At 40.7% G+C, this 14296-nt stretch overlaps 2 protein-coding genes and 1 long non-coding RNA gene across 4 annotated transcripts in view; all 3 read right to left on the reverse strand.

Annotated features, from left to right (window-relative positions):
* The window catches only part of pex7 (peroxisomal biogenesis factor 7), an 11154-nt gene extending 8707 nt beyond the window's left edge, over positions 1–2447 (reverse strand). Inside the window, exon 1 of one of the 2 annotated variants that reach the window (XM_035995088.1) lies at positions 2261–2417. The gene's annotated coding sequence lies outside the window, so the exon portion shown is untranslated. Of the gene's footprint in view, positions 1–2260 lie in introns of both variants that reach the window. The other variant, XM_035995087.1, reaches the window with a different exon arrangement.
* A 3463-nt stretch (positions 2448–5910) lies between these two features.
* On the reverse strand, positions 5911–6830 carry LOC116045382. The gene is made up of 2 exons (XR_004103906.2): positions 5981–6830; positions 5911–5946 (listed from the first exon to the last, which is right to left on the reverse strand). It is a non-coding gene; the product is annotated as an uncharacterized LOC116045382 (long non-coding RNA).
* Positions 6831–7147: 317 nt separating this feature from the next.
* Positions 7148–14082, reverse strand: LOC116045437. The gene is made up of 4 exons (XM_031293087.2): positions 13861–14082; positions 9992–10264; positions 8008–8410; positions 7148–7498 (listed from the first exon to the last, which is right to left on the reverse strand). The coding sequence occupies exons 1-4, from the start codon at positions 13988–13990 to the stop codon at positions 7249–7251; spliced, it is 1056 nt and encodes a 351-aa protein (XP_031148947.1). The 5' UTR covers positions 13991–14082; the 3' UTR covers positions 7148–7248.
* Between the last annotated feature and the right edge of the window lie 214 nt (positions 14083–14296).

Raw genomic sequence — 14296 nt, forward strand, 5'->3', positions numbered from 1 at the left:
AGAGAGAGATAGAGATATAGAGAGAGATATATAGAGAGAGAGATCGAGAGAGAGATAGCGAGAGATATATATAGAGAGACATATAGAGAGAGATATATATAGAGAGAGAGAGATATAGAGAGAGATAGAGAGATAGCAAGAGATATATAGAGAGATAGAGAGATATATAGAGAAAGAGAGATATAGAGAGAAATTTATATAGAGAGAAAGATATAGAGAGAGATATAGAGAGACAGGGAGATAGATAGATAGATAGATAGATAGATAGATAGATAGATAGATAGATAGATAGATAGATAGATAAATAGATAGTAGTAAAGAAGGAAAGATAAAATGAAGGAAAGAAAATGAAGAAAGATGACTGTGTTTAGGTTACTGTGTGTATTAGTAGTATTACTGCAGTAAAGTATCTATATACTACTGTGTATTAGTAGTATTATTGCAGCAAATTATCTATATACTACTGTGTGTATTAGTAATATTACTGCAGTAAAGTACCTATATACTACTGTGTGTATTAGTAGTATTGCTGCAGTAAAGTATCTATATACTACTGTGTGTATTAGTAGTATTACTGCAGTAAAGTATATATAAACTACTGTGTGTATTAGTAGTATTACTGCAGTAAAGTATCTATATACTACTGTGTGTATTAGTAGTATTACTGCAGTAAAGTATCCATAAACTACTGTGTGTATTAGTAGTGTTACTGCAGTAAAGTATCTATATACTACTGTGTGTATTAGTAGTATTACTGCAGTAAAGTATCCATAAACTACTGTGTGTATTAGTAGTATTACTGCAGTAAAGTATCTATATACTACTGTGTGTATTAGTAGTATTACTGCAGTAAAGTATCTATATACTACTGTGTGCATTAGTAGTATTACTGCAGTAAAGTATCCATAAACTACTGTGTGTATTAGTAGTGTTACTGCAGTAAAGTATCTATATACTACTGTGTGTATTAGTAGTATTACTGCAGTAAAGTCTCCATAAACTACTGTGTGTATTAGTAGTATTACTGCAGTAAAGTATCTATAAACTACTGTGTATTAGTAGTATTACTGCAGTAAAGTATCTATAAACTACTGTGTGTATTAGTAGTGTTACTGCAGTAAAGTATCTATAAACTACTGTGTATTAGTAGTATTACTGCAGTAAAGTACCTATATACTACTGTGTATTAGTAGTATTATTGCAGCAAAGTATCTATATACTACTGTGTGTATTAGTAATATTACTGCAGCAAATTATCTATATACTACTGTGTGTATTAGTAATATTACTGCAGTAAAGTACCTATATACTACTGTGTGTATTAGTAGTATTACTGCAGTAAAGTATCCATAAACTACTGTGTGTATTAGTAGTGTTACTGCAGTAAAGTATCTATATACTACTGTGTGTATTAGTAGTATTACTGCAGTAAAGTATCCATAAACTACTGTGTGTATTAGTAGTATTACTGCAGTAAAGTATCTATATACTACTGTGTGTATTAGTAGTATTACTGCAGTAAAGTATCTATATACTACTGTGTGCATTAGTAGTATTACTGCAGTAAAGTATCCATAAACTACTGTGTGTATTAGTAGTGTTACTGCAGTAAAGTATCTATATACTACTGTGTGTATTAGTAGTATTACTGCAGTAAAGTATCCATAAACTACTGTGTGTATTAGTAGTATTACTGCAGTAAAGTATCTATAAACTACTGTGTATTAGTAGTATTACTGCAGTAAAGTATCTATAAACTACTGTGTGTATTAGTAGTGTTACTGCAGTAAAGTATCTATAAACTACTGTGTATTAGTAGTATTACTGCAGTAAAGTACCTATATACTACTGTGTATTAGTAGTATTATTGCAGCAAATTATCTATATACTACTGTGTGTATTAGTAATATTACTGCAGCAAATTATCTATATACTACTGTGTGTATTAGTAATATTACTGCAGTAAAGTACCTATATACTACTGTGTGTATTAGTAGTATTGCTGCAGTAAAGTATCTATATACTACTGGGTGTATTAGTAGTATTACTGCAGTAAAGTATCTATATACTACTGTGTGTATTAGTAGTATTACTGCAGTAAAGTATCTATATACTACTGTGTGTCTGAAATTTACTTTTTTTTTAAATTTTATTACTAAAATAAACGTCTAACATAGAATGACCAAAATACCCGCTGTAACGTCACCACGTCAGACACACACACAGACAGTTGAAGTTAAAGACTTTTCGCGGTACTCACAGATTAAAGACAAGCAGCTCCACACTTCACCGTCCCGTCGAAACGTTAAAACTACCGGAAACCGGTTCATAAATCCATAAAATCACGTTTCCAGCAGCTTTTCTCTTCCGAACCGAACACACACGGCTGACAACTTCACAACAAGCGCAGCGCTTCCGTGTTTTGGTCAGCTGACCCAACTACCCGGATGTATAGCCGCTGACGTTGTAATAACCTAGAGTGGCCGGCAGATGGCGCTGTTTCTCCTAAATAATAATACAATAATACACACTGATCCATCATAGGTGACACTCACGTGATTATTAGGTAAATGTACCGCATGTTCCGGTAAATTATATATGTTATCAACCAGAAATTATACCTAAATTAGTTAAATGTATACCGTAATGTTACATATATACATTATTTTTCTTATGCATCAGTTATTTTGAATGTATTGAATATTTATTGAATATTTATTTCATATAAATGTTTACAATGTTTTTTTTTGTTAATGTTTTCCAACATTCATCAAAGCAAATTCCACATAACTATATGTATTGTGGCAATAACACCTTTTCTGATAATATCTTACAGCTGTTTTGTCTTTTATATTGTTCTACTTTATATTTTATTTATTTATCTTTTTATATATTTATTTAACTTTAAAATGTTGTTGTATTTTTCTATTGTATTTCTTATAATTCTTATTCTACCTGTGAAAACCTCCGTATATATTTATACTTGTCATTATGCATAAACATGTACTACTACTACTACTGTTTACATTCAGCTCATTCAGTTCCCTTGTCCAGTCGGGAAAGTAAAATAAAATTCTACTTGTCTGAAGTCAATTTTGACAGGTCCCTTTAAAACAAGTTCTGAGGGAAAAAAGCACTCACACACTCTCACACACTCTCACACACTCTCACACACTCTCACACACTCTCACACACTCTCACACACTCTCACACACTCTCACACACTCACACACACTCACACACACTCACACACACTCACACACACTCACACACTCACACACTCACACACACACACACTCACACACACTCACACACTCACACACTCACACACTCACACACACTCACACACACTCACACACACTCACACACACTCACACACACACTCTCACACACTCTCTCACACACTCTCACACACTCTCACACACTCTCACACACTCACACACACTCTCACACACTCACACACACTCTCACACACTCACACACACTCACACACACACACACTCACACTCACACTCACACTCTCTCACACACACACACACGTTGTGTCAAACAGACCTTTAACCTTGTGGGGTCCAGCATTTTGGGCCCCACAAAGCTGTAGGGACCCCACAAGTATACTGTATTCCCCAGTTTTTGGACCCCACAAATATGGTCGGTCGGACGGACGGTTGGTCGGACAGACAGACAGACAGATAGACAGACAGACAGACAGACATCGCTCTTATCTCTGCTTGTATGAGCTGAGTGGTGTCAGTGTTTGTCGACCTCGGAGCAGAATGGCTGCAGTCACAGAGCTCTCCTTCCTGCTGTTTGCTCTCATCAACAACATCCATGCACAAGAACGGATCATCGTCCGACAGGAAAAAGACCCTTACACCTTCAACCTCCCCGAGAACACCGACTCCTGCCTGATCTCCAGATCTGTTGGTGAGGAGAAGCTTGTCCTGTGGAACACCTCTGACCTCTGGTCCAACAGCTCCTCAGTACCTGAAGACCTGGAACTACGACTTGTCAGCACGGTGGATCCTTCTTCTTACACCATCCTCAACCTGACCCATTCAGACTCCGGCCCGTACCGAGAGGAGTGTTGGACTGATGGCAACGTGACGCATGAGAACAACATCACTATTACTGTTTGTACTTTAATAGACTGGAGATTTATCAGAGTGAGACTTGGAGGAACAGCGTACCTGCCATGTCTGGGAGCAGCTGATAATCTGGATATCCAGTGGCTCAAAGTGGACTCTAGATATGAAACATGGAGCAGAGTTTTTGGGGACAATAGGACATCAGTGATGGACAATGTTAGAGGAAGATACCAAGTGGTGCCAAACACATCAGCTCTTCGTGTTTCCAACGTCACAGCAACAGACCTTACAAACTACATATGTCTGGTGATGAACCAACAGCAGCGGGTTAGAGGTTACGCTCTACAGGTATTCCTACAGTATGAGGTCATCTACAGCTCAGTGGGAGAGTCCGCTGTGTTGCCGTGCAATGCTGCTGACTCCACTGATGAACACCCCCCACGTTGGTCTAATCAGATCCACACTGACCTAGGACGACTACACCAGACTGTTGCTTCAGTAGACCAAAACTACTCGCTGGTGTTTTCATCTCTAATGGTAAATCACTCAGGTCGGTACTACTGTGACGCCTCTACTAGGAGACAGCAAGTGTATGTGCTGGTGGTGTGCCCCAAATTTGGCCCCCCTGCTGTAGAGCTCTTCTCAGAGGGAGAAGAAGTCACTCTCAGATGCACAGATAGGAGAGAGGGTAAGGACCATGGTTGGTTCATCAAGTCTCACCGAACACAGGGAAGAATCTTTAGTTTAACGTATAACAGAATGAGCAGAGTGAGCACGCACAATGATGGGAGGCTGGTTATCTCTAATATCTCAGTGGGAGACGCAGGGGAGTACTGGTGTGCAGTTACTGACCCAGGTGATTATCAGTGTGAGTCAACAGAGAGAACTCTGTTAGTGCACAACAAGGCCTTTGGGATTTAGGAACATGTCTTGCATTATTTGCACTACAAAATAAACTTGAATTGAAAAGAAAAGGTTGTTGAGTTTCTTTGGTAAAGTTTTTTAAAGTGTAAGTTTGACTTTTTAAAAGCATGAAACTAAAGTTTTAGGTTTATTTAGCTAGCCCTTGTGTTGACTTCGGGTCACATTGGCCTGTTTTAAATTTTTGTTTTATATCACAAAATATTGTACGTAGAAATAAGCGCTGAAAATTTGTAGATGAAAAATTTACAAATTTAAAACGTTGGAAAAAGCAAAAACAAATTGTGAAAAAAGGCGTCACAAATGTCAGAAAAAAAAGTGTTTTTTTCAAGGTTGAAACGAAGACAACTTAAGAGTAACACTCTGTGTGTGTGTGTGTGTGTGTGTGTGTGTGTGTGTGTGTGTGTGTGTGTGTGTGTGTGTGTGTGTGTGTGTGTGTGTGTGTGTGTGTGTGTGTGTGTGTGTCTGCAGCAGATAAACCTTTGGACTTATTTACACTTACTACCAGGCTGACATTACCAAGAATGTGCGCGTCTGTGTGTGTGTGTCTCTCTGTGTGTGTGTGTGTGTGTGTCTGTGTGACTGTGTGTGTGTGTGTGTGTGTGTGTGTGTGTGTGTGACTGTGTGTGTGTGTGTGTGTGTGTGTGTGTGTGTGTGTGCTCATATTTCTGTTAAATCCTAAAAACTTTAAGTGACTTTGTGCAGTTTGTTTTTAAAGTGGAAATAAATCTGAAAAAAAAAATGAAAATTTGACCAAATAGGTAAAAAGAAAAAAATGTTGGAAAAAAAATCTGGTCTATCTAAAATCTAAAATATAAAAGTCAAATGTTGAAAGCATTAAAAGTGTAATTAAATCATAATCTTACTGAAGTATTAGCATCAAAATAAAACTCTGACACAATGTGTTTTATATGTTTATCAAAATATTTCACGTCACCTTTCTGCTCAACGTTCACGTCTTCTTTTTCTACGTCAACAACGACTAACACCGCGTTCAACCTTAAAGTCCTTTATTCTCTTTTCTTTTTGTCGCTTTTCTTAACTTTTTCGTCACCTGTTTCGATGAACATTTTTGTATTTTACCAATTTTTTTCCGAATGCTATAAATATTGAAGAAAACACCCAAATTCACTGATCATTTACTTTGCTTCTGAAGAGCGTCGCATGGAACCATCCCTGTTCTTTTTTTTTTTTTTTTAATAATTCAGTTGAAAGAAACCCAAATTTCTAATATAGAAATTTTGAAAATTGGTAAAAAATTTTGACTCGAGGAAAACAGGAGGGTTAATCTTTTGGAGTGTTATTCTTTTAACATCCCACAAAGAGATACAAAATGTTCACGAAATGTCCTTGGCGAATGACGCCTTTAACCACCGTGCCAAACATATACGGGCATCATGGCGTGCGTTGAGTTTGGTGTCATCCAAGGACTCCAACTATATCTCGATGTTCAAAATCGGGGCATACGGTTCAAAAGTTAATCGTATGGATGCAACGCCAACTTTGACCCATTGGTGGCGCTAGACTGCCTGTGGTGCAGACCCCAAACTTGGTGAAATTAATTATGGGACTGTACCGAATCAATGTGCCAAATTTCACAACTTTGTACTGTACGGTTCCATTGGCTGCCATAGACTCCCATGGCAGAGGAAAGATGTGTAATAAGTAGAACCACAATGGGGCCTTGGAGCTTCGCTGCTTGGCCCCCAATAATGATCGATTTTCAAATACTGCACCTGTCAATACAGAAGGAAATATTCTGGAGCCTATTTTGCCGTCAATACTGCCGACATTGTCTTTGCTGTAATCAGATCAGTATATATTTATATTTATGTTCATGGGAAACATCCATGTGTGCAGACAAGGCGCTAGCAGCAGCAGCAGCGCCGCGTCAGACACCTTTCTGGTGTGGAAAGACGTAGAAAACGCCACGCAGGTGACACGGAGCTGACACGCCACGCTCACGCCACGCAGGCAGCGTGCAAGTCTAAGCCTAAGTCTTCCACAAAGTGAGGGAAAACACCGGAATTAAACAAAATGTGATCCCTACAGTATTTATAAAAAAATGTCTGTGTGGCCGGGTTAGCTCAGGTGGTAGAGCAGGTGCACCATAGCTGCATGTCATTCCCCCTCTCTCTCTCCCCTTTCATGTCTTCATCTGTCTTGTGGTAGCAAAGGCCTAAAAATGTCCAAAAAAGTAACCTTTAAAAAAAATTGTCACATGTATTTTCTGGGGATATCACTGAAAACTCGTAGCGCCAAATTCGGCTTCGTGTAGAAAGTGCTGCATCTTGGTCCGGACCCAGGACTGCTTCTGTGGGGGGAGCCTCCTCATGGCCGGCGCCAGGCTCAGCAGGAACAGCGTGACGTCGTCTCTCTGGTCCGGCTCGCGCTCTCGCTGAGCCTCGCGGGCTTCCGTCCTCCGCAGGAACTCCTCCAGCAGAGCGTCCACACTCTTCCTCCTGGCCCGGGCCGGCCTGGGAGACAGGCTGCAAACAGTACAAAAATATTACAGTTATGACAAAGTACTGGGGCTGGGACAATATGCTAATATCCCTTATAATGCCCATATTTAATGCAGTCTTTTTTAAACGTTATCCTTGCACTGCTATAGTTTTTATATCCATCAGTTGAGGTGATTTGGGCGTCTGGTAAGGATGCCCCCTGGGCGCCTCCCTAGGGAGGTGTTCCAGGCACGTCCAGCTGGGAGGAGGCCTCGGGGAAGACCCAGGACTAGCTGGAGGGATTATATCTCCAACCTGGCCTGGGAACGCCTCAGGATCCCCCAGTTGGAGCTGGTTAATGTGGCTCGGGAAAGGGAAGTTTGGGGTCCCCTGCTGGAGCTGCTACCCCCACGACCCGACACCGGATAAGCGGATGAAGATGGATGGATGTGAAACAAATCTAACAGCCACTTGCATATTTTACCAGCATTTGGCTGGTAGGCGGGGCTGGTTTTGGGCCCTGATTACAGTAACGCGAGTGTGTAACTTCCCACCTGTGTCTGGGAGTCGCAGCGCCACACTCCTCCTCGCCGTCCGATTCCTCTGACAGCTCCACCACCTCTGCGTCCGGCTCTTCTGTCTTCAGATGCAGCGGCGGCAGCGTCTGCTCCGCCGGCTGCGAGGACGAAGGGTGCGTAGAAGAAGCCATGGACGCGGCCAGAGACGTGACCGACTGCATCATCATCTCAAACAGTTCCTTCATGTTGTCGTGCGGCTGCGTTTGGACGCCGCAGTCGTCTCTGGCGGCCGCCAACGCCGCCTCCAAGCCCAGCTCCGTCTTCGCTGCTTTGAATCGGACGCCGTCTCTGTGGGCGGAGGACGGGCGCTTCCTCTGCCCAAACTCCGAGGAGGACGAGGACGTCGTCGTCGTCGTCGTAGCGTCTGCTACAAAGATGTCTAGAAAAACACACAAAACAAAAGCTGGTTATTCACTGTTTTCTAGAGCTGCAAAGATGAATCCATCAATTAACCACCAACTACTGTATTTTGAGTGATAAATCAGTTTGAGTAATTTTATATGAAAATAAAGTCAAACTTCTCTGATTCCAGCTTGTTAAATGTGAGTTTGTTCTAGTTTCTTCTCTCCTGTGGGACAGGAAACTGAAGATCTTTGAGTTGTGGACAGAACAAGGCCGGGCATTTTAGAGCAACAACCAGGGCTCAAAATGTACTTTTCCGTCCACCAGACAAATGTCGTTAAGGAAAGGTTCTTATTTACGCACGAAAAAAGTAAAAAAAAAAAGTTAATTGACGATACGACATCATCACAATACTTACATCACGATATATCATCACAATACGGTATCATCACGATATGATATCATCACAATTAGAGTTTAGATTCTCGGCCCAAGCCCGAGCCCGTTATTTTCCGCCACATCCTCGGCCCGGACCCTTGATCAAGCAATTTTTTTTATTTTTTTTTATCCATTACCTTATTATCCTCTTTGGGTGGGGAGATAGCTATGCCATAATCATAAATATTATAAATATATATATATATATATATATATATAGGCTATATAAAAGTAACAAATGTGTACAAAAGTTAGGCTGCAGTTACAAAATGCAGCACTTCATGCGCGGAGTCTCCTCCTCTCGCACGCATCACACCGGGAGCTTGAAGATGTAAAGAACAAAAGAAAAACAGGAGAATTACCTTTGAGCAAGTGTGGAGGAAAGTCGGAGGTATGGAAGCAGTTTAAACAAGTCGTGGGCAGTGACAACAATATGTTGTTCATCATTGTTTCTTTTTTTTTTTTACGTTTCTTCATTCGGATCCATTTGCGATCCGTTCCATTCTAAACTAACAGCAGTTTACAGCTTCGTCCTTGTTGTATTATTCTAAACAGATTTCTGTAGTTCTAACAACTCTGAATTGTAGTTGAGAACGTCAGTTATAACGGCCCACGTATTAAGAAATTGTCGGGTTTAAATCAGGCTCATAATTACAGTTAATGTGTCGGGCCGGGCCGGTCTCGGACCCAACGTGCTCGGGCTCAGGCAGGTTCGGGCTTGATTTTTTGGGCCGATCTAAGCTCTAATCACAATACTTACATCACGATATATCATCACAATACGACATCATCACAATACGACATCATCACAATACGACATCATCACGGTACGACATCATCACGGTACGATTGCAATTTTAAACATATTGCAATATTCTGCGATTATTACCTTTTTTCCAACTTCAAATTTCTCTCAATTTCAAATGATGTCCCCAAAAGGAAACTAGTCAACATCTGTTTTATCTAAAAAGATATATTTCTCTGTTTGTTCATCTCACTTCAATTTTATTGCTGCAAAATGAGATTGTCACGCAGACAAACTGACCAACACACATCTTTTATAAAAGATTTGATATTTAGCGTATGTGTATAGATAGAGTATTGCCACGGAAAATATTGCGATACTATGCTGTATCGATTTTTTTACCCCCACCCCTACTAGACATGCTTAAGTACCAACCGTAGTCGTCGCCGTCGTCGCTGCGTGCGTCCGTGGTCGTGCTGCAACCCATCTCGGCCGCGTGGAGCTGGGAGGGCTGCGGGTCCAGCGCCCAGCCATTGGTGCCCGCCGCCCTGGCGTCGATAAACGGGTTTAAAAAGGACAGGATGGCCGAGTATCTCCACGGCCGGTAGTTAAAGAGCCCGATGCCGCTCTCGCGCCTCTCTTTCTCCCGCTGGCGTTCCCTCCGGTGCTGGTCCCTCAGCGTCTTCCACTTCCTTCTGCACTCCGACTCTGAGAAAACACAGCAAGTAGAACAACATATGTCCACGTAGCTACAGATTCAACACTAGGGGCCCTAATTTAACAATCTAAGCGAATGGCGTGAAGCGCCTGGTGCAGGTGTGTTTAGGGCGTGTCCAAATCCACTTTTGCTAGTTTGACGGCAGTAAAAAGGGTCCGTGTGCCGGGGTCATGGTTCTAAAGGGTTGGACTTAGTGTCTTCATTAATCAGAGGTGTGTTTTGGGCGTAACATGCCATCAACCAATCAGAGATCATCTCCCATTCCCTTTAAAAGCCAGGCGCGTTTGGACCTTGGAGCATTGCTGTTATGATGGAGGATTAGCACCGTAATGAATACCTTCGCAGTATTTAATAATTGGAGCTCAGACGCAATTTTGTAATTTTTTACAATTGGAAAAACAGTTTAAAGATCCAATTTTTTAATTTGTCAAAAATGAAAAATTGGATATTTTAACCCATTTTTCTGTTTTTCCAAATGTCCGTTTGGGCTTAGAGAATTGAACTGATCAGCGTTACGCTGACCTGACAGCTCCTCACTTCATTTAACAAAAAGTTTGTTGAGAGACAGAAGATTTCAGAACAAAGTCTGTGTGTCCGCTGTCATCTGTTCATCATGTAGGGCTACACGATATGAGGAAAAGCTGCGATGTGCGATAATATTGTTTAATATTGCGTTGACGATATGACTTGCAATAAATATTCAAATGTGAATGTTAGCTATACTGTTCCCATGTCTTAGTGCTTTAATGGGTTCTTTGCGAACCTAAACATTGAACAGCCTATTCCCACTGAATAAAGAAATCAAATAGATCATTTTTGACATGCTTTTACTGAACAAATTACACATAAATGAGGCATTATAACTATAAGAAATTAACGTTCGACGAAAATCTTTTAAACTGACCTTTGTTGATCTGAAATGAAGACAGATTCAGCAACTGCACGGCCTATTTCTCTCTTAAAATTAGGGCTGAACGATTAATTGCATTTGCGATAATATCGCGATATGTTAAAACGCGATTTCCTAATCGCAAAGGCTGCGATTTGGTCACATGACTCGCGAGAGCAAATCAGTCTGCACTCTGCAGAGAAAGCATCAACTAGCACGCTAACGCTACGCCGTACCTTGAGCTGATTTCTGTCATTCAAACAACTCTGAGTTGTAGTTTAAAACGTTTACAGCCATTTTAATAAAATGAAGGGTTTTATTCGGGCTTGAGTCCATACGTGCAGTTAATGGATACAGGCACACAGAACTGAAGGCTCGGTTAGCAACGATTAGCTCTGATTAGCGGTTAGCTCCGGTTAGCGGTTAGCTCCGTTATAAAGATATGGAGTGGAGGAGCTGCCACTGAGAGGGGTAACAACCAGACTGATAAATGACGTTCGGGGAGCTTTCACAGCAGCGTGGCCGCGGTGTTTCAACAGTTTTATTAGTACAGTTAATCCCACGGCAAGAACACCAGCAACATGCTAACGTAACGATAGCCTCTCTGAACAAGAACACCAGCAACATGCTAACGTAACGATAGCCTCTCTGAACAAGAACACCAGCAACATGCTAACGTAACGATAGCCTCTCTGAACAAGAACACCAGCAACATGCTAACGTAACGATAGCCTCTCTGAGCAAGAACACCAGCAACATGCTAACGTAACGATAGCCTCTCTGAACAAGTGCACACGGCAGCACGCAACTTCACGAGGGGGAGGGGCTGGAGGCAGCTCCTCTCTGTGCACTGTAAAAAATACACTGTTGTGTGTGTGTGTGTGTGTATATATACTATATTTATACTTTTTTAACTGTCTAGTGTGTAATTGTGTGTTGTTCATACTATAAAATGATTTATTGTTTGTCTTTGTTGAATAATGCAGAAGACAAAGAGCTTAAAAAAATAATCGAATCGCAATATTTGGGAAAAACATCGCAATTAGATTATTTTCAAAAATCGTTCAGCCCTAGTTAAAATGTTTTCAGAAACACGTTCCCGGTGAACTATTTTAGTCCAATATGAGATCGTATTCTGAACGAGCCGCCATGACAGTCTGGCTGTGAATTTCCGGAGAAAAAAGAACCACGTGACGCGTTCGTCCAATCAGCTGCCGGTTCTCATTTTCTGGGAAATAATCAGACTGTTAATGGAGACAGTACAGAGCAGCGCCGCCTGCTGCCATGGAGACGTATTACGCTTCGCGTCGTCTCAGTGTGTAAACTGTTTTCCCTTATTCTTCGTGTCAGGCTGTCTGTTGCGATGTGTTCATCGCGCTAGTTCATATCGCCATGACGATGAAAATTCGATGTATCTTTCAGCCCTGTCAGCATGTGTTTTTCGGCAGAATATGCCGCTGACGTGGCTGTGCAGCTTTTTTCAACATATTTCTCGCTTTCTTTGAAGTTTTTGATGCCATTTTCGAAATTTTTTCAAAGGTTTTTTTTTTGTTTAGATGTTTTCGTCTTCTTTTCAACATGTTTGAGGCTTTTGTCGCCATTTTTGTAGTTTTTTTCGACACGTTTTTCCACGTTTTTTTAATGCTTTTTTTCGGACTTTTTTCCAACATTTTTGTGGCTTTTTCGCAGATTTTCCGAGGCTTTTTGATGCTATTTTCGACATATTTGTCTCTTTGTTTGTTGTTTTTCTCGCTTTTTCCAAAGTTTAACTTTGACATATTGAGAGATATAAAATATTTTAACTAAATATGTGTACTCTGTTTGTGCTGAATCATTTTTGGTTTGTTTTTTTATGCAGAAAATGCAGCCGAGGTGGCGGTGCAGCTGATAAGCGTTACACTGACCTAAAACACTTACAGGGTTAATTATCTGTCTGCATTATGAGCAAGTTATAAGAGAACACTTTGTTGATGATACATAGCTACCTGTACTTATTTTATATTTTCAATCCGTGGCTTGTAAACGTGCGTGTCCACAGTCTGTAAAAGTCTCCGGCTGTTTTAGTAAATTATAGAACCCGTTTCTATTTTTATTTGATAAAACGATGACGTTATATCTGTGTGTGTTTGCTATATAAATATCATTACACATGAACACACACGCTGTAGTTTATTTGGTTACACCTGTATGATCAATGTGTTGTATTGTGCATAACTGACCGGAAACTAAAATAATAAACTAAACTGTAAAAACACTCACAGGGAGATTTTTACTGCTTTATGAGAACTTCTACTTTCTTTATTCTTCAATGCAGGACTTGTAAAGGTGTATTTTCAGTCTGTAAAGTGGTCGTCTGTTTTAGTAAATATAGACTATCTTTACTTTTATTTTAAGAAACTATACATTTGAGTTTTGTTTAAAGATTTACGTCGTAGACAGTATAGATTTACGTATTTAGTAGGAACCAATGTGCTCGGGACTGCGAGCCGCAGACAGCCGGGGGGGGTTGAGGGACGGACTCGCTATTGTTTTGATCTTTTCCAGAAGAGATAGGTTGTGAATTATAAATGAATAAAGTGGTTTAACGGAGTCTCACCTCCCGGCCACCGGGCAGCAGCTCCGGGCGGGCGGGTCGGTGGAACCACCCGAGCGTTAGAGGACCAGTTGTTGACGGTATTAAATAAATAAACAACTTACCGGGAACCCCGACTATCTCCGAGACTTGTCTCCAGGACTCGGCTCTCATGTTCAGGTCCCTGTAGGTCGGAGAGTTGGTGTCGTAGAGACTCGGGAAGCCGGACACCGCCAGGATCAGCTTGTGCTCCATTTTACCTTAAAAAGTCCCGAAACCTGCCGGCCGGAGTGAGGCGAGACAAGAAGACAACAACAACGGTGTGTTTCCGCTTCCGGTGCGAAGCTAAGCGCGACCTGCTTATTGGTTCTCCCAGCCGCGCGTCACAAGCACGTTTAAATTTTAGAGATAATTAATAGTAATAATAAAGTTTTGTATTTCTTTTATTCGTCCAATAATCTTTTTTCAATATTTTATTTATGTTTATGAGCTATTTAGTTTTCTATGTATTATATCTATTTAAAAAAAATGTAATATGTAATTTCCTGCGTTTTTATTTTT

Source organism: Sander lucioperca, chromosome 19 (assembly GCF_008315115.2).
Source record: "Sander lucioperca isolate FBNREF2018 chromosome 19, SLUC_FBN_1.2, whole genome shotgun sequence".
NCBI lineage: Eukaryota > Metazoa > Chordata > Actinopteri > Perciformes > Percidae > Sander > Sander lucioperca.